Source organism: Lagopus muta, chromosome 2 (assembly GCF_023343835.1).
Source record: "Lagopus muta isolate bLagMut1 chromosome 2, bLagMut1 primary, whole genome shotgun sequence".
Classification (NCBI taxonomy): domain Eukaryota; kingdom Metazoa; phylum Chordata; class Aves; order Galliformes; family Phasianidae; genus Lagopus; species Lagopus muta.
The window spans coordinates 107,115,749-107,134,695 of NC_064434.1; the positions used below are offsets into that span (position 1 = coordinate 107,115,749).

General features: G+C 43.4%; 1 protein-coding gene and 1 long non-coding RNA gene across 2 annotated transcripts; one reads left to right on the plus strand and one right to left on the minus strand.

The window, feature by feature from the left end:
• Positions 1–5,001: 5,001 nt before the first annotated feature.
• LOC125688780 (uncharacterized) lies at positions 5,002–16,384 on the minus strand. The gene is made up of 5 exons (XR_007374871.1): positions 11,027–16,384; positions 9,925–10,058; positions 9,262–9,429; positions 8,679–8,828; positions 5,002–5,653 (listed from the first exon to the last, which is right to left on the minus strand). It is a non-coding gene; the product is annotated as an uncharacterized LOC125688780 (long non-coding RNA).
• Positions 16,385–16,528: 144 nt separating this feature from the next.
• RPS27A (ribosomal protein S27a) lies at positions 16,529–18,327 on the plus strand. The gene is made up of 5 exons (XM_048935230.1): positions 16,529–16,737; positions 16,907–16,961; positions 17,053–17,138; positions 17,716–17,847; positions 18,147–18,327. Exons 1-5 carry the CDS (start codon positions 16,690–16,692, stop codon positions 18,294–18,296), a joined length of 471 nt encoding a protein of 156 aa, XP_048791187.1. The 5' UTR covers positions 16,529–16,689; the 3' UTR covers positions 18,297–18,327.
• Positions 18,328–18,947: the final 620 nt, after the last annotated feature.

Genomic DNA, 18,947 nt, shown 5'->3' on the forward strand with positions numbered 1-18,947 from the left:
AATCCTGTAAGCACTTGGAGTAACTGGGAAACTTCTTCCAAGGAAAGTTGAATGGAGAAGCCTTCTGTGACAAGAAAATACACAATAAACTCTCATGAAAATGAAAACCAAAACCAACGCATGTGTGATACACAGATGGTATGACAATAACACACATATTTTAAGGTTGCATTGCAGTGCCCATCAGGAAGCTGAGTGAAATGCCCATCAGGAAAAGGCTGAGTGAAGAACAGGCCAGCAATCACATGCTGTAACTGCAGGCTGACAGGAAGAAATCCAAAGGAACTTGCATATCTCGTTTTCCTGAAAAGCATGCTAGTTTAAGTAACGCTGAGTTTCTCTCTTCTGACGTATTGTTTTTCCTAGAGTTCTGAAGATAAGTTCATTTGACACCGAATCAAAGCCTGGAAGTAACAGTAAGCTAACTAGCTGGGTACAAAGGCATCCATGCATCTTGGTGATAGAAAGGGCTCACACACATAAACTGCTTCCCTGTGAGAATGGGAAGACACCACATGTATAACAGCACACGGAGACCAGAAATTGATGGTATGCATCCCCAGACTGCAGCTGTGGGAGCAAAATCTTCTATCAGCCCAGACTTCTCAGCCTGCCCAAGGGGACTTGAAAGGCTGACAGAGGAAAACTTCATTTAAGCAGTGATATTAAAGACGTGGGCAGATAAAGCACAGTGGTGTCTCTGAGAGGAAAGCCACAAGACTCCAGAGGAGAGCCACAAAGGGGGCTGGAGCACCTCCCCTACAAAGACAGGCTGAGGGAGCTGGGCTTGTTCAGCCTGGAGAAAAGAAGGCTGTGGGGTGACCTCATTGCAGCCTTCAGTACTTAAAGGGAGCCTACAAACAGGAGGGGAGTCAACTCTTTGAAAGGGAAGATGACAGCAGGACAAGGGGAAATGGTTTGAAGTTGAGGGAGGGCAGATTGAGGTTGGATGTCAGGGGGAAGTTCTGTGCTATGAGAGTGGGGAGGTGCTGGAACAGCTGCCCAGAGAGGCTGTGGATGCCCCGTCCATCCCTGGAGGTGTTCAAGGCCAGGTTGGATGGGGCCCTGGGCAGCCTGGCCTAGGCTAAATGTGGAGGTTGGTGGCCCTGCATGTGGCAGGGGGTTGGAGATTCATGATCCTTGAGGTCCCTTCCAACCCTGGCCATTCTGTGATTCTGTGATTCTCTGCAAATAATACACAAAATTACCAATTATTATGTATGAAAAACCAGACTAGAAAAAGAAACATAGCTTCAACTCTTTCATAATACTTCAGATATGCAGCAATTACTGCCCCAACCAATAGCAAACTAGAAAGTAAACACAGTGGCCAATGGATATTTGCAGGAAATAAGCTGTTAAATTATGCAATTGCTTTCAGGGAAAGTTTAAGAGACCTTAAATGCACGAAATAAATGTGTGGGATTGTAAAGGCTTGCACAGCATGGAACTACAAGCATGGACAAGGCACTGCAGAAATCACGACACAGTTGTGCTGAGCTGTTTCCCACAGTATGTGATTACATGATTGCAATCTATGTAATAACCATCTACGAGGGAAGGTAGACTAGAATTATGTAGGCAAATTGGGGCAAATTTCCCTCTCCGCTCACTCATGCACACCTTGTTTCTGAGTTTGTTTATTTCGTTGTTTGGGTAACCTAGAATATAGGTCTGTTTTACCAAAGGTCAGGGTTATCACTGGGTGTGGAATAATACCATGGAAGAACCAAGGTTGGAAAAGATCATCCAGTCCAACTGTCCACCCATCACCAGTTTCCCCACTAAACCACGTCCCTCAGTACAACACCTAAGCATTTCTTTAACACCTCCAAGCACAGTGACACCACCACCTCCTGGGCAGCTGTTCCAACACTCACCACTCTTTCAGGGAACCAATTTTTCCTTTTTTTTCTGTTTTATTACACAATACCATGCACCACAATGCTTCTTCTAGACACTCTGAGAGCATCTGCTGCTCGACAAAATTGTCCTGCAAACGTTTCTCCAAGTTGTGCACAGCGAGCTGCAACACTTTGCATAGCACCTGAAATGTTCCACTGCTGAAGTTTTGCTTTAATTCCTGGTAAATGTTCACAGATTACACACCTACCTCTGACTTCTTTTGCTTGGTAGGGGTTTTTTTTTGAATCAGCAGCATAGCATTTTACATAGTGATTGTGGACAGAAGGGTAATACTGGATTTCTGCTATATATTAAATGCACATAAATAGTTCACACTACATACTATAATACACCAAGGACACATTTTAAGCAATTTATGTTCCATATACTACACAGGAATTTGTCTGTAGGACTAATGAAGGGTATTCAAGCTACTCTGTCACAGTAAAGCTATTAGTATAAATGGGACCAACTCCTCGTGTCACAGACAGCATAATGCTAAAAGGTTTAATAGGCTCTTTGGCAGGAGACAGACAGAATAGATTCAGCTGCTAAAAATCGAGACGCTGACATTTTGCCCTTAGTCACCAGTGTTATCTTTCTCTATAGAAACCAAGTGTAGGACAGTGTACATTGTCACTGTCACTCTCTAGTCAGGCTGTGTCACAACAGCCCCACTTCACAAAGAGAAATTTAGTTCCCAGGAATATTTGTAATCTATTGCTGTTATTAAGACACTAAGCAACTTGCATGCATTAGGTGCTCTGACTACCTTCCATCCCCATCATTGAGGAAACACACAATAACAAATGAAAATGGGTGTAAAAGATATATACGTGCTAAGGACTCACTCTATATGGCACTGCCATTTAATCCAACAATAATGTTCTCAAACAACCTCTCTGCAAACAGGCAGAGAAAGCTGCCCTAGAGAATAAATTGCCTGGAACTCAAACAGTTTATTGTGATAGGTTGGAACTACACAAAGGTTTGAACATTGTTTTATCAGTCACAGTTTTATTTCCAGTCCTACTGACATTTTAAGGCATCTGGGATACGTCAGGGAAGGATGTCTGCACAGAACCGGGGAGATAACCGAACCAGATGGAAAGAAAAGGGGGGGGAAGGAACAAAAAGAAAGCTCTAAGTCAGGCAAAAGCCATTGCACGTACTGTGCTTATCCAAATGTGAAAAAGGGCTGGGCTGTTTTTTTCCCACATCCTTCACAATTAGTAGGCCAGAGCACTATTCCCAGAGTTCTCTGTTCCCTCAGGAGCGCTTATTTAATCCATTTTTAATCTCTCTGTACGTTTCATCTGAGTGCTGAGAGCAAGAGAAGCAGGGATAAGACAGGATATTTTATTCTCTCCAATATTTATGAGGGTAAAAGAGTATGTTTGAACATACGTTATGAAGCATGACTAAGCAAGAAAACTCATTCCTGACATACCATTCCAGCTAGACCCACCCAAGACATTATTTGTAATTAACTGGTCTTCTGCAAAGCTTTATAAGGGCTCTGTTTGCTATTCACGTTGGTTTCAGAGAAGTCACTGCACTGAAGCGAAGCCTCATCTGGAACAAGGAAGGGATTTTTTCCTCCAGTCGTGGCCGTTCCCTCTGGAATCCTGCAGTACTGCAAAGCCACTTCTCCCCACAGCCAACTTCCAGACAATTTCAGTTCTTGCACATAGCAATCAGTGTTATCAATCGGATGCACCTCTTGCTGTTCTACAAATTAATTTAGGAAGACACGCTGTGCAGAGATTCTTCAAAGATGCGTGGAGGACGCGTGCAGGAAAGCAAATGAAGGGGCCCTGCTGGCTCTGCTCTCAGCATTCGTGGGCGCCATCTGCCGGTCCGTTACTAACTATTGTCATATTTTGTGGTAACGTCGGAGATGTTAAACGCCCAGATCACAACGACTTGCTCTTGATGGTGAAAATGACTCTAAGCTTGAAGTCGTTCTGGCCAGACTGCGGTCCACCTTCTCAGTATGAGCTAAAAGCATACGTGGTGTAAGATCTGGACTCCCAGCCATGAGTCCCTGCTGCCCTGCGGCTCAGAATGCGGATGTGGGGTTCCACTGTATGCCAGCCCCTGGGCTAGACTTACCCCCCCGTGCTGATAATGGAAGCACATTTCTAGAAAGAGCAGGCTGCTGGTTGCACAGGTCTCTGTCAGCCAAAACCCAGCGGAATAAATACCTCTAGGAGTCAGATAATCCCATTGGGCTCTAGAGAGCTAAGGCATTTTTCATGTGTGACAAACGGAATCTAAATTTACAAATGGATGAATCAGGGGGATTTCCAGAACCATTTTTGAACAGGAAGACCACTTAGCTGGCCTTCTTCAAACAGAACTTCTGCCACATGCAGGCCCTGGAATGAGGAAGAAATTTGGCTCTGAAATTCTCTGCCGATGACACAAAACTCCATTTGGAAACAGTAGCTAATGAAAAATACAAACACGTTCCCACACAACCACAGCTATGAAGACAAATCAAGTATACTCACTGAATGGAAATTAGAAGTATTTTTAATAGCTGGGTGTAGCAGCAGCACGTGTACAACTATTGTGGGATTATATCCTCCTAAATATGTTTTTACCAAAGGGTCAACTCCAAGAATAACTAAAACCAGCACTGCATGAATTTTGGGTAAAGAGGATTTAGGATGTGCAACTCATAAGAGATGTATAAATCCTTCTGCACAAGAATACTTATGCCCATACTTGGTGCTGAAGGATAATTCTGAATATAACCTCTCTATTCAGACATTTCACAAGCAGCTGTCAGATCCTCATTGCATTGCAGATTCCAGCCTGGAATGCTTGGATTCAAATTCACACAACATCACTTCTTTCTGAGCCTAATTTAAGATACAGACCTACTGCCAATGCAGGGAAAGCAGTGCTTTCATAGCAACGCAATGGTTCTGCTGTGCATGGTGCAGCACTGTGGTTCTGCATCACCCACGCTCACACAGCCAAGACTCTCAGATATCACCAGTCCCCTTTCTGCTCTTCTGCCCATCTCAGGTACAAATATCCCAGAAGACAAAAATTTAATATCCCACAGGCAACACTTTCCCCATATTCACTCTGTTAAGAAATACCTCTACACAATCAGTGTCATTTATTTTTCTCCTGATGCTTCAATACTGATATGAGCATAAATAATTCCACTCATTCTTTGGGTTTCCATACCTCATTTTACTGAAAACACACAGAAAAAGGAAATATACTTAAAAAAAACCCACAACAGCAACAACCAGGACTCCCTTCTTCTAGATATTTGCCACATCACTCTTTGAAAGCACCAACAGCAACTCAAAATGAAACACAGAAAAGCTATTACATCCATCACTCGATGGGCCACTGGGAGGCAGTCTTTTCTACCTGAAGAATAAAGATGTTTGCCTTCTGACACTCCTTCAAACATAGTGGCTGTTTTCCCACTGCTTATCCAGAAACACCTATTTCTTTTATTATTATTTTTCCCAGCTCAATTTTTTTCTGTGCTTCCTTAAATTTCTTTATCTTCTATCATTCCTAAGTATCTCACCTTTGTCGCTGTTCTGTTGCAAGCATGTTCAAAAATACTATTAAACTTCATCCTTATATCTCCTCCTTTCTCGCTGCCATCGAAGCCTGTTCTTTCAGCTTTTCCTTCTGTCAGTTTTTTTCTCCTTATGTGCAGTATTCTCCTTTGCTGTTCCTTTCCACGAGCCACCCATTCTTTCACTGTCTAAAGAGGTAATAAAACAACAGCAACAATTTATGTATCTACTGTGTGAAAATTGCATTCTTATGGAGTAATCTCTCACTGGCAGCAAGAACTGGCAGCAGCTTCTCAAATATGAAACCCTGGATGCTCTACCATAACACACAAAACCTCAAGTAACTGCTTCCCTTTTACCAGCTCTCACCTCCTGTTCTTCCCATAACACTCACATTAAAACTATTATGAAAACAAGCAGGTTGACCCAAACAATACATTGAAAAACAAAAAGAGCCATCTAGGGATCAATAGGATCTCTGACCACAATGCAAGTTGAAAAAAGTAAAACACTTCTTTTGCATATGGACAGTGTTAGACAAAGTACAGCTTTGTGATGCGTGTGTGTTTGCAAACCAGCTAACAGAGAAGCAGTAAGATATGCATGAAGTTAGCCTTCAGGTGGATAAGCCTGCAGCCTTTATTAGATGTGATCAGCTTGGCAGATTGGCAGCAGTTCATTGGAAATCAGAATTGCACAGACAGAATGCAGTGAAGCCTACCATGTGTGCATGTTTGGTTAGCGATGAAATAAGAATAATTATTAAAAATGGTGGTGAAGAGGAATATTTAAAAGTAAGAAATATTTATTCTTCATTGGTGTTAAGTTTAAATAAATTTAAGTAATGACTCTTCCCCTTTAACACTTTTGATAATGATACTGATACTGCAAATGCATTTGTAGAAACACTGAGTGAAAGGGTGTTCTTTAGTTCTGCTGTTTAGTTCTTATTTTCTCTGCTCCTAAAGGACGATCACAGCATCACCTTTCCTTGCCTAGCAAGCCAGTTCCCAAAAGCCTTCATGTAACAAGAGCTGTAAGGTGCTCCAGGTGCCAACAACAGCTCCTCCATGTCTTATTTTTCCCCTGAAGGATGCAAGGGTATGCCTGGACAGCCTTGCTGTCGGCCCAACAGAAACCTCAGCTTGCATTTGACTAGATCAGATGATTCATACTAAGTTTACCAGTAAAGGTAACTAAATGACTTGTTAAGAAAAAATACAGGGGAAAATTCTAACATCTTATCTCTTGCAAAACCCAGGAGAGAGGAAGAAAATATGCCAAATGGGAGATGTAGAAATAAGCTCAGTTGAAGTGCTTTGAAGCAACCTCTGATACCCTCTTTTTCTCTATTGTCTATGCAATAATAATGGCAAATACTTTCTCCAATATCTACCTTCCCCCTCCTCTGTCCTCCACCCTTTCTACATCCCTGGGAAACCTTCCTCTTTCCACTCCCACAGTTCTTTCTGTGCCTGACTGAGCTTGTTGCCTGAGCAACTGCAGCTGAGAAGAGAGCTCTCACCAGCTGTAGTACTGCAATAGTACTTCAATAGTACTGCATTCTAACCCTGGTGATAGCTACAGCAGCAGGCACAGCAAATTAACAGGTGAGCTGGGTTAGGTGCCTCCAGCTCCTTGCAAGGTGCTGGGGCATCTAGCAGCCACCTTACATTTTTGTTCAAGCATAAATAAAATAGCCCAAAACATAAGATTGCCAAACAAGTAGCTGCTTAGCTTACCCACAAACCTGGACTATATTCACCCAACAGCCATCTTTCTTGCTCTTTAATTCCAGTCCTAACAGACCAAATGAACTCAAAGAGGAACTGAGGTGGTCTACTGGGACTTCTGCAAGGCTTTTGCTATGGATACACACCACATCCTTGTCTCTAAATTGGATTTGAATACCCTCTGTTTGGTGGATAAACGATTGGATTGTCACAGCCAGAGGGTTGTGGTCAACTGCCCTACATCCAGAGAAGGGCCACGAAGATGCTCAGGGAGCTGGAGCACCGACCACTCCTATGAAGAAGGGCTGAAGGAGCTGGGCTTGTTCTGCCTGGAGAAGAGAAAGCTCCAGGGAAAGCTCACTGTGGCCTTCTTGTACCTAAGGGAGCTTCAGGGGGGGCAGAGGAGGGGAGCGACTTTTGACATAGTCTGATAGCGACAGGACAAGGGAGAATGGCTTTAAACTAAAAGAAGGGAGAGATAGGGTAGATGTTAGGGGGCAATTCTTTACTCAGAGGGCAGTGAAGCCTTAGCAGTGCTGCCCAGAGAGCTGTGGGTGTCCCATCCCTGGAGGTGCCCAAGGCCAGGATGGATGGGCCCTGGGCAGCCTGAGCTGGTGGGGGGCAGCCAGCCCACAGCAGCTGGGGCTGGGGGACTGTAAGATGCAGTCTATGAACTGTGTTTCTATGAGCTGATAATCTCTTGAATCAGAATACTCCCCTCTAAATGTTTCAACTGATATCAACACATCACTCTCCCTTTGCTTTTTTCTTTGTTTATTTTAAAATTCAGAAGAGTAACCAGATCAAAAACATCTATCAGTGACCTTTCCACATCCTTGAATACACATACTTTGTTTTCTTTTCATCTCTGCTGCCCGTCTCCTGGTATTTGAGCAATATCTGGTAAAATGAGAATGTGGTCACAGCGCTACCACAAATACAAGGACTAATCTTTGCAAGATACCCAGCAGAGATTTCTTTTCTAGTACTGTCTTATTGAAAAAGTTTATTTTACTTTTTTAAATAAGGCCTTTACTTTGATAAGGCCTCATGTTCCTACAGTACATGAAACACCAGGAGTTGCCTCCCTGCTCCCAAGATGGTTTATGATCCAAACAACACTAAGCAACTGCTTGCAGCTCCACTGATTGCAGGAAGGAAAGCTGCGCAGCATTTCCTGCACTTGTGCCAAGTATCACCTTGAGCACAGAGCACTGCACTTCTGCACTGATGCTTCTTAACAATCATTAGAACCACACTTAGTGAACAAAAATCATCAGGCCTAAATGACTGCAGCCACTGTGGCACTCCAGAAGTAACAGTAGTAAGAGAAACAGTGCAGTATAAACACAGTTAGAAGTTCCACTTGCATCAGGGGCTAATGGTGAATTACTGAAAAATGATGCGACCTTTTAAATTTGATGTCACTTTCATTGTGATCTTCATTCAAAATCTATTTATTCCAGGTTATCAAACCTACCTTTGGCATCTGTATGATACAAGGATATAAGTAGTAGTGCCTGGGAGTTCTCAGTTTGTTGGCTAGGTAAGTCCACAGCTGCTTTTCCAATGGCTCTTACTTACTAAAGGCTTCAGTCATGGTGCAAATCAGGAAACTGCTTGTACAGCTCTGAAACACAGAAGGGAGACTCACAGTCATAAAATTTAGTGAAGGAGGAGACATAAGGCCAAGCATTCTTAGTGTGACTCATAGGTTCCAATGGGACTGCAGCAGGATGGAAATAGACCTGATTCACCGTATTAAGTCACAGTGCTAATATCATTCATCTTCTGCCAGGGTAGGATTGTTCCCTGCCTTCTATCATTTGAGGTATGAGGATAATTGGGCTGAGGGAATACAAGAAAGCAAGAAGAAAAGCACACAAAAAAACTTACCTTCATTTTTAGCCATCTCCTTTTCTCCATAAAACTTGCTGGAGAGAGATCAGAACAGACCATCTCACAAAGACAAGAATGCAGTAGAAATTGTATTATTAAGCCCTTGTGACATTTCTCAAAGGAGTTTGGAGCAAAACCAATTTATTTGCAGTAAGGGCACTCACTTGGCAAGTGGATCTTGGAAGAGCTTTGTATTTTTTCCAATAAGCTTTTTGCAAGAGAGAAGAATTCAGCAAGGCAGAAAGTGTGGCTTATCATTTCCTCCTTCCAGTAAGAATCCTGGGTGCTTGGCTCTGTAACTGAACTCGTAACATTTCCTCTTGTTCTCACATCTGTAATTTGAAATCCTCTTTTACACAAGGGGCCAAAAACAAACAAACAAACAAACAAAAAAACCCACAAATGTGGCACCTCTCCTGTAAGAGCCTAATTTCTTCATTAAACTGATATATATACCTATGGCTGACCCATGTGAGGTTTGCATTTGGAGGGGGGCAATGCAGCACACCAACCAACTAGGGATGTGATCGAGTCAGTTTGTTAGAGCTTGGCAACCAGCAGCAGAGGTGGCTTTTCCCCCCCCAGAATGAAGTAACTGAGAATTTTGCTGAATAAAACACATAGATCTAAATCACTTTAAATCCAAAGATATTCAAAAGCTTTATTCCTCACTTTATTTTATCACTATCACCTCCTACTTCCCCCTTGCCTTCAAACAGAATTTTATTAAATGCCTTTTGGCATTCAACATCAAATGAAATCCATTCACAGCACAGCAGGTGAGCTACAGAATGTACAATATTAGCTTAAATGAAATGAAATCCTACCTTGGAAAAGATGTGGTCAGTTGATATGACTGCAAAGGCATCTGAGCAAGGTCCTGCTTCCTGGGGACACAGAGCTGATGCTTTTCCTACAGCACTGCAGTACCAGCTGCTAGGGTTAGCATTAGGGTTCAAATCTATCAAAGACAGAAAAAAGTTCTAAGGTTCATTACAAATAGCATATCTCTAATGAAACTTTCCTGAATTACAAGCTCTTCAGAGCAGTAATAGGTCACAAGGATTTGGAAACACACTACAAAGGGGCATGCATTACTTCTGAAAGCTTAATGCTAATTTAAACAAGGAATTATGTGTTTAGATATCTAACTTAAGGTTTATATTTATAGGAAATATTATTCTATACGCTGAAAATGGGAATTGGGTACCCTGCTGTTCCTCATCCACACCTCTGACACTTACAGACTCTGTAGTCTTTTCTTTTAAAGGAAATTCTCCCGTGAATCTGAACTCTGCAAATGCATCCACACAACACCTAATGCCCAGCAACTTTTAAAAAAGGCTAAAACATCAAATAAAGGAAAAATCCAGCAGTAGTTAAATCTAGCTTAGATACAGAGACATCCGTTATTTGGGAACACATAGCACAGTGGCAGCAGCAGATGACATTCAGTATTCTTCCTGTCTGTACTAGGAGCAGGCTCTGCCAACACGCACCCAGTGAATCTGCTGGCAGCCGGTCCAGGCTAAGACTTCCAGGGCTGGCTCTCACTGTGCAATATGGTCCTCAAATCACTCAGTTCCCACAGGCATCCAAGGAGCAGTTGGATACACGTAGCCAAAGTATAGCTTCATACATTAAAAGGCTTTGTTAGAAGATCACGATAACCTCATCTGTACTACGACTGTAGCAACAGTGACCCTCCTGACCTACCATCAAAGAACAACACAAAGACCAAAGCATTAGGGCGTGCCTATACTGACAATGCACTATTATTCAGAACCTTCAGAATAAGGAGGCACTTGCACCAGTTTTCCTTAGCCAAGCCAATGCTAAACCCTGAGCAGTACCTGCCTGCAGCACCATACTAGAGCACAGGTATAACATACGGAAGCTGGGAAAGCATGGAGAAATATGTGCCATTACCATCTACCATTCCTGAGCGTCATGTGGCAATTTCCTTCCACACTGAGAACACATTTCCAGGTAAGCAAAATGCTGGCACGTAGACGTTCTCATATACGTGTACTAAAAGGGACCAGCGGTCGATACTCGATGGTAAAAGAATTCTCAGCACTGTTTCTGCACGCCTGGTGTTTGCCTCGATTCATACGAGGATTCGTCGCTTGACTGTGCTGAGAGCGCCATCTGCTGGCTGCTCTGTGTCACTGCAACGCCAATCCAGAGCCATTGGGAGGAGCCGCCACAGCCTGCAACGTGACACTAAATTATTCATAAAAACTAGGAATTATATTAAATTAATCATAAAGATGATACTCTATGATTCTCAGGGTGGCCATAAGGCACGGCTTGTCTTACTGCTTCAAGAACAATACCAATTTTGGCATGCCAGTAGAGGAGGTTGGAAAGTTCGGGGAGTATTTTTTGCATTAGTAGGTTACACACAGGCTAGAACTAAGACAAAGAAGTGGCATTCAGATGCTGACACAAGATGGTTTAGAATCTGAGAACTTCATGATTTCTCCAAACCAAAAAGTAGAGACAGACACAGTTCTAGAAATTTAAATATCATTTTGTCCTATCTCCATAAATTAAATAGCAGAGATTTAGTGCAGGCATAGGGCTTACAGTTTGAAGATGTTTTTAGTGTAGCTGTGTTCTAAACTGTGGATCTGGCACTGGCATCAACAATAAAGTGACAGAAACTCACCTTTCAGCAATTCCATTTTTCACAGTAAGGTGTGCAAAGATTGTCTGTATGGATTTTAACTACAGTAAAAGAGAAGGGAGACTGAAACAAACCTGCAATGCTGCAAGAAAGGTTGACAGCAACAAAACAAAAAGCATTTCTCAGCAGTTGCTGTTGATGTCACCCATTTGATCTATGCTCATATTGAATTTAACAGTGGATTTAGCATCAGGAAAAGGACATCTATTAATGTATCTTTATTTGTGCTTTGTTTTAAAGGAGCTAGTTGAAGAAAAGATGAGTTGGGCAGTAAATCAGATGGATGATGTACTCTGTGTTATTCTCAGAGCAGAAGCACATAGCTTTGCTGAGTAACCCCGTGTTCTACAAGATGTGATTGCTTTTCAGACAAAACACACTTTTGGAAGGTGTCCAGCTGCAGTACTTGTGTCTATGAGTGTCAAAATACTTCAACCAAGATAGATTTCTTCCTTTAAGACAGCTGAAGTCACTGGTTGAACACTCAGAGAAGTAACTTTACTATTTAAGTCTACCTAAGTCTTAGCCTTATTTTGCTGATACCCACCAAAAGCCTCTGACATAACTCTTACTGAATCTTCTGTGAGGTTAAGTCATGTCAGATGCCATGTTAATCACTTGGAATTAAGGCTGCTCAGAACTGAAGGCACAGGATTCATCACAGCATTTAACCACGGAGAGATAATGATAAAACTCACAGGGATACGGGCGAGTCTGTAAGCCAGACAATTGATTCTTTCAAGTAAAAATACAGGAAATGAGATTATGAATGCCTAATTAATGCCTTTGGGACACAACATCTTTTGCTAAGACCACTCAGTTTTTGAAGTTTTTAAATTCAGATCCCAAATATTAGCTTTTCAGTTATCAGTGAGCGCCTTCAAACTTGAATGGAAGCACGTAAAAAAAAAGTGTTCATCTTGTCAAGTGCAGCCATGCCCTCCTGTGGCTCCTTCCCAGATGCAGGACAATGTATTCAGCTGCTTCAGCCTCTGACGCTGCCAGTAACACTGAACACTGTGTTAAACTAACAGACAGGTTTTTGCTCTTCTCTCTTACACGCAGTCAGCAGAAACAGAACAGTTTTGGCACTGCATTAGAACAGCTTTACACTGAACATTCAGACCATCCCTGTCCTCCACTAAACAGCGAGGGTAGAACAGGGATTTACGCTCCTGCAGACTCGGAGCCCCAAAGTGATTTAAAAGCCCTTGTCTAGAACATCGGGAAGCCTAATAGCTAGTGATAATTTCATCAGCCTAACATTTTTAATTAATAAAAAAAAAGCTGCACATAACTGTTTATGTTCCACTATTTTCCCCAACCTACATCTTATTCCAACACCAGTCCAGCAGTAAGAAAAGCAGAGCTGTGTTAGCTGTCTCCCTTTCTGTCTTGTATAGTGTGTCCTTAACAGAGAAGAAAGCACAAAGAAAGTGCCTTACAGCTTATATTCAGTTTGGAATTTTAACTGTAAACTACTGAACCCAACAAACAGTTCTTGTTCATCCCAAATTCCTAAGCACGAAAGTGGCTTGCTTGACACTTACTAAAATCTATTAAGAATGGATCCAATTATCAAGCTCCATCATTGGAAATTCTTGAGAGCTTTGATGCCCAGCAATTAATTCAGAATCTTCAGCAAGCCGACATTCCATCTGGGGAAGGTTGTTTTTCTGTGATAAGCAGGACATCTGGAGCCTAAAAGCAGAGTCTCAGCGTTCCACAAGCTGTGGAGATGTACACCGTGCCCTGCTTGGGCTGGTACTACAGGCACCACAACGTTATAATTAGTCAGCAGCCAATTTCTGTGAGTAGTCTGTGACCAAATGAGGGTTGTGACCTATTTAGCTTACGACCTTTTGGCTGGATAGCATCTCCCAGTTGAACCCAACAACCACCCCTTGCAAAAACCCCACATTAACACAGTGCATGCATAGCATTAGATGTTAATATGGATAGCAATTCTTGGAATTCACAGAAAATGCATGAATATTTGCATACTGAATGTATCTGTGTGTTTTTTAGCTCCTGTGAGTGCATGCAAGGAGAGAGATCCCGTGTGCACTCAGTGCTGCAGTAAGCTGCCATCAGCTTTCATCATGAAGGTGAGTTGACAAACCAATCCTGATTTTTTAATAACAAGGGATTATATTAGAGATAAGATCTGTACATAAACATCTGCATCAAATGCAAAGCCCAGTAGTGTCCAATTTCCTTCAGGTATCTGGATGCTCTTGAAAAACCCCCAACTTCATCAAACCTTCAGTTCTGAAGGGCCAAGGTAGACATTCAGAAGGTAGATAAAGGATTGATTTATTGTCTGTGGCCACATCCCAGCACTTATTGCATTTATGATATTAACTCTGATCTTGGGAACTGCCAACTTGGAGCACCATGACAACATTCTTTTTATGTTTCAAAATATTCAGGTGAACGTCAGTGGGTGCAGATTAGTCTCATTATTGTGGTTGATCTCAGCCCATTGATGTAGCCTATCCATACCACTCTGCAGAGCCTTCCTGGTTTCTGCAAACTTACTGAGGGTGCACTTGGTCATTCACTGTTAAAGAAAGCTATATAAAAAATACTTAAAATACTAAAAAAGAGCAACAAAAACGTCACACCAGCAGGATATGTGACCAGGTTTTTGTGACACTGCTGCATCAGGCTGGTTTGATGGCAGTGGCTACAATTCTCAGTGAGCTCTGAGGCATTCATCAGAGATTTCTGATGACATTTTACTCTCTCTGTGCTTCATCCTTGAAAACAGTTCTCAAATGTCTGTACTGCCAGAAAGTGATGACTTGATGAGGCAGATTGTGCAGCGAGAGGTGTTTCTCTCTGGTAGAGAAACATGATCAGATTCTTGAGTTGAATATCTCATTTTCTCTACATTCCATCTGAAAATTCACGGATTCATGGTATTTATGTTGACTGAAAATCGAGTCACAAATATACCCAAAAAATTGATATATTTTTTTTTTCCAATCTTGAAACCTCTTCTCAAATTCCTTTGTCAAAATAGAAAGCACTGCTGCATGTTTTTCTCAGCTCACGGGCTCCTTTCACTCATTCTTTTATGGACAGAAACCACTAAAGCTGTCTGAAGACAGTCATACAGGCCCTACCTCAGCCACTGGCAGCTTCTCACAATAGCAAAGACTTTCTGAATATATTATTATTATTCTGGTATAAAACTCCCTATTTCTACTGGTTCACTGCTCTTCTACATTCCAGCAAAGGGATATGCATCCTACAGGTACAGATATTACAACAGAATCATAGAATCATTCAGGTTGGAAAAGACCTTAAAGATCATCGAGTCCAACCACAACCTAACCATACTACCCCAACTCCAACAACCCTCTGCTAAATCACATCCCTGAGCACCACATCCAAATGGTTTCTAAACACATCCAGGGATGGTGACTCAACCACCTCCCTGAGGAGCCCATTCCAGTGTTTAACAACACTTTCTGTAAAGAAGTGTTTCCTGATATCCAACCTAAACCTCCTCTGGCACAACTTGAGGCCATTTCACGTCATCCTGTCACCTGTGAGAAGAGACCAACCCTGCTCTCACTGTAAGCACCTTTCAGGTATTGGAAGAGAGTAATAAGGTCTCCCCTCAGCCTCCTTTTCTCTAGACTAAACAGCCTCAGCTCCTTCAGTCTCTCCTTGTTGTTGGATGCCAAGGGCAGCTTGGTGACCAAGGATAAGGACAAGGCTGAAGTACCTAATGCCTTCTTTGCCTCAGCCTTTAATAGTAAGACTTGTTACAATGCAGTGATTATCACTGTTGTTGTTATTTAAAAATATATATATTGAACACGGAAGAATGGCTCACACTACCAGAAAACTGGATTTCCCTGGGATGGGCTTAACAGCACATAATATTTTCTCTTAGATGCCAAAGTCTCAAAGGGCCTCTCCCTTACAAATTGAGCCTTTAATGCCGCGTTTTCAGTTTTTGCAGAATTCTTCTCAATAGCTTTTATTCCGAGGAAACAACCAAAGAAAAACCCACGTACTTACTCTGACAGCAACAGAGTTGTGGACTCAGATTCCAGGACTTTTTTTTGTAAAAGTGGCCTCACCAGGGCAGGTCACCTCCCTCACCTGCTGCCCAGCGCTTTTAGTGACGCACCCCAGGATCCCACCGGCCCTCCTGGGCACACTGCTGGCTCATGGACTGCCTGCTGGCCACCGGGACCCACAGGTCCTTCCATGCAGAGCTCCTCTCCACCAGGTCATCCATCCCCTAACCTGTACTGATACATGTGGTTATTCCTCCCCAGGTGTCAGACTCCACTCCTGCTCTTGTTAAATCTCGTTCCTCCTCTCGTTCAGTTCCTCCCTGCCCACCTCTGCAGCCTGTCCACGTCTCACTGCACGGCAGCACAGCCTCAAACGCCTCATATTCCTGCTGGACTGAAGTCAGGCCGTTACTCTTGTAAGCCCTATGAGGTGAAACACAATTAGTAAACGCTCTGCAGACTCATTTTAACCCTCAAAACATCAAACTACCTCACGGCTCAGAAGCAGAGGCAGCCACCTCCATCCCTATCTATCTGGAAACGTGGGTGTTTCAGTTACACATTCACACACCGCACCTTCCCGTCTGGTCCAAAAGACACGGACAGAACCGGCCCCGCTCCCTCACGAACTCCAACTCCCGGCAGCCCTCAGTGCGCCCAGCCCCGCCCCCCTTCCCGCCATCCCGCCCCCTTCCCGCCCTTCGGCCGGCGCTGCTGAAACCCCGTGCGTGCGGCCCAGCCGCTCTTTCTGCACGCCGCCATTCTGCGAGCGGGACGCGGCTGAGCTCTGCTCCGTTGCCGCGTGTGGCCCCGGCCCGGCCGCCCCTCACCGCCTCTTTCCCGCGGGTGCCGGCCTCGACATGCAGATCTTCGTGAAGACCCTCACGGGGAAGACCATCACCCTTGAGGTGAGGCCCTGTAGCGCCGTGCCGGCTGAGGGCGGGCGGCGGCCCGGCAAGGCCTCGCTGCGGCAGGGCGGGCGGTGCGGGCCGGGCCGGTTGAAGGCAGGCTGCGTGCTCGGCTTGCTGCGGGCTTTTTTTGTTTGTTTTTTTTCTCCATCGCTTTGTTTCACCACAGGTCGAGCCCTCTGATACTATAGAGAATGTGAAAGCTAAGATCCAGGATAAGGAAGGTGAGTTGAAGACGCTTCTGGCATCCCGCTCTCACTCAGATCCACGCGTGGTTCGCGTTGCTTATCCCCTCTCGCTGTGTCTCGCTGGTAGGAATTCCTCCTGATCAGCAGCGACTGATTTTCGCTGGGAAGCAGCTGGAAGATGGCCGCACGCTGTCTGACTACAACATCCAGAAAGTGAGTAGGAAGCGCTGAGCTGAGCCACGGGAACGGGCTGTGTCTGTGCTGCTCTCAGTGCTCCACCCACACTGAGCCTCGCTGGCACACCTGGCTTGATGCAGCCCATAGCTGCAGGTCAGAAGCAAAACGTTTCCAACAGCTTGCATTGCTTCTGCTCTGTCAGCCCTGGATCTTGGTGCTGTGACTTTAAATTGCTGCACAGTGCTGCCAGGTTAACCTCACTGTGAGGCCAAGTGAGCAGTGGTGCCACTAAGAAGTGGAAGAACAATTCACCGTTTTCAGCAACAAGTTAGCTTGGTTGCATCGTGAAACTGTTCTGAAATTTCAGATAGAAATGAAGAATGTAGACGCAACAAATTAAAAATTATTTAGCCCTTTTGGGCTTTGGAGTGCAGCAGCACATGGTTCTGTGGAGCAGGTTCGTTTGCAGACTAAATGGCAAAAAATCCATTTAGAATTTTCATAGTTAGCTGGAACTTGAAATCCTGCTACTTAAATGCTCTTGTAGATGAAAGAAAAAACCTGCTGAAATACTACTGTGCTTGAGAAAGCGTTTTGTGTATTTCATAAACAGGAATCAACTCTTCACCTTGTGCTGAGACTGCGTGGTGGTGCTAAGAAAAGAAAGAAGAAGTCTTACACCACCCCCAAGAAGAACAAGCACAAGAGGAAGAAGGTTAAACTTGCCGTGCTCAAGTACTACAAGGTATGTAGAGCTACCTCTTGAGGAGGGTTGGCAAAGCATAGGCCTCACTGGAAGAGGGACTGGTTATAGCATGTGAAGCCTGTAACTAGCCTGTGTGTCACCAGGTGTATTTAAAATCCTATTTGCAACTGTCCCATCTGATACATTGACTGCTACAGTCAGGCACTGTTGAACTTTGCTTTGACAATTCTGACAGAGGAACATTTACAGAAAATACTTTGTAGAAGAAAAGTACTTGAAAATAACTAGTGCTGAATGTGGCAAGTACAGGTGAGGTGTGGCCTCTTTGTCCTTGGCAGGTGGATGAGAACGGCAAGATCAGTCGTCTGCGCCGAGAGTGCCCTTCTGAGGAGTGCGGGGCGGGAGTCTTCATGGCCAGCCACTTCGACAGACACTACTGTGGCAAGTGCTGTCTGACGTACTGCTTCAATAAACCTGAAGACAAGTAAATGTACTAGACAATAAAAATCTCAAATTCTAGACTGCGTGAGGATTTATTTCTGCATGGTGTTTCTTCTCTGCTAAGCTAGAAGGGTTTTAAATTCTGGATGTCGCTACCACCTCCAGTGAAGTCATTTCAGTCTGGAGCTGAAGCACCAACTTGATGAGTGCCTTTGATTAAGATGTTTTTTGTAGCTCTAGAATGCAGCAATATCATAATGCTAGATAATCTTCCAGAAAAATTTTCCTCTCTAAGTCATTGAGTAATCCTGTGACTGGAGAAGACATAATACAAACCATTTCTTATAGGCTACTTGTTAACCAAAGGTGGTGGTTTGTCAGGTAAAATGTTGCATTTTTTAACTCATATTTAAGATTGAGCTATAGTATCTGCTGCATGGAATATATCTGTGTGAAAACACCACCTCTTAAAAGAGCAGAATGCTGTTTTTTTTTTAATTTAAATTTTATTCTATGCCTTTTTAAGGTAAGTCTCCCAAAAAAATAAGATGAAATCCTGCAGACCTCAATGGCCAAAGTCCTGTCCATCCCTACTTGTGTGGCTCATCTGTACTACTTAAGATTCAGTGTATGAAATGAACATTTTGGAAACACTCCTAAGCTTACCAAAATATTCTTTCCTCATTTCTGGTCAGCTC

What these genes read in the sequence shown, in the direction of transcription:
- RPS27A (XM_048935230.1), top strand. Translation starts at nt 16,690, where the DNA reads ATGCAGATCTTCGTGAAGACCCTCACGGGGAAGACCATCACCCTTGAG. An exon ending in GGAAGACCATCACCCTTGAG is followed by an intron (nt 16,738 to 16,906) that starts GTGAGGCCCTGT and finishes GTTTCACCACAG; the next exon opens with GTCGAGCCCTCTGATACTAT. An exon ending in CCGTGCTCAAGTACTACAAG is followed by an intron (nt 17,848 to 18,146) that starts GTATGTAGAGCT and finishes TGTCCTTGGCAG; the next exon opens with GTGGATGAGAACGGCAAGAT.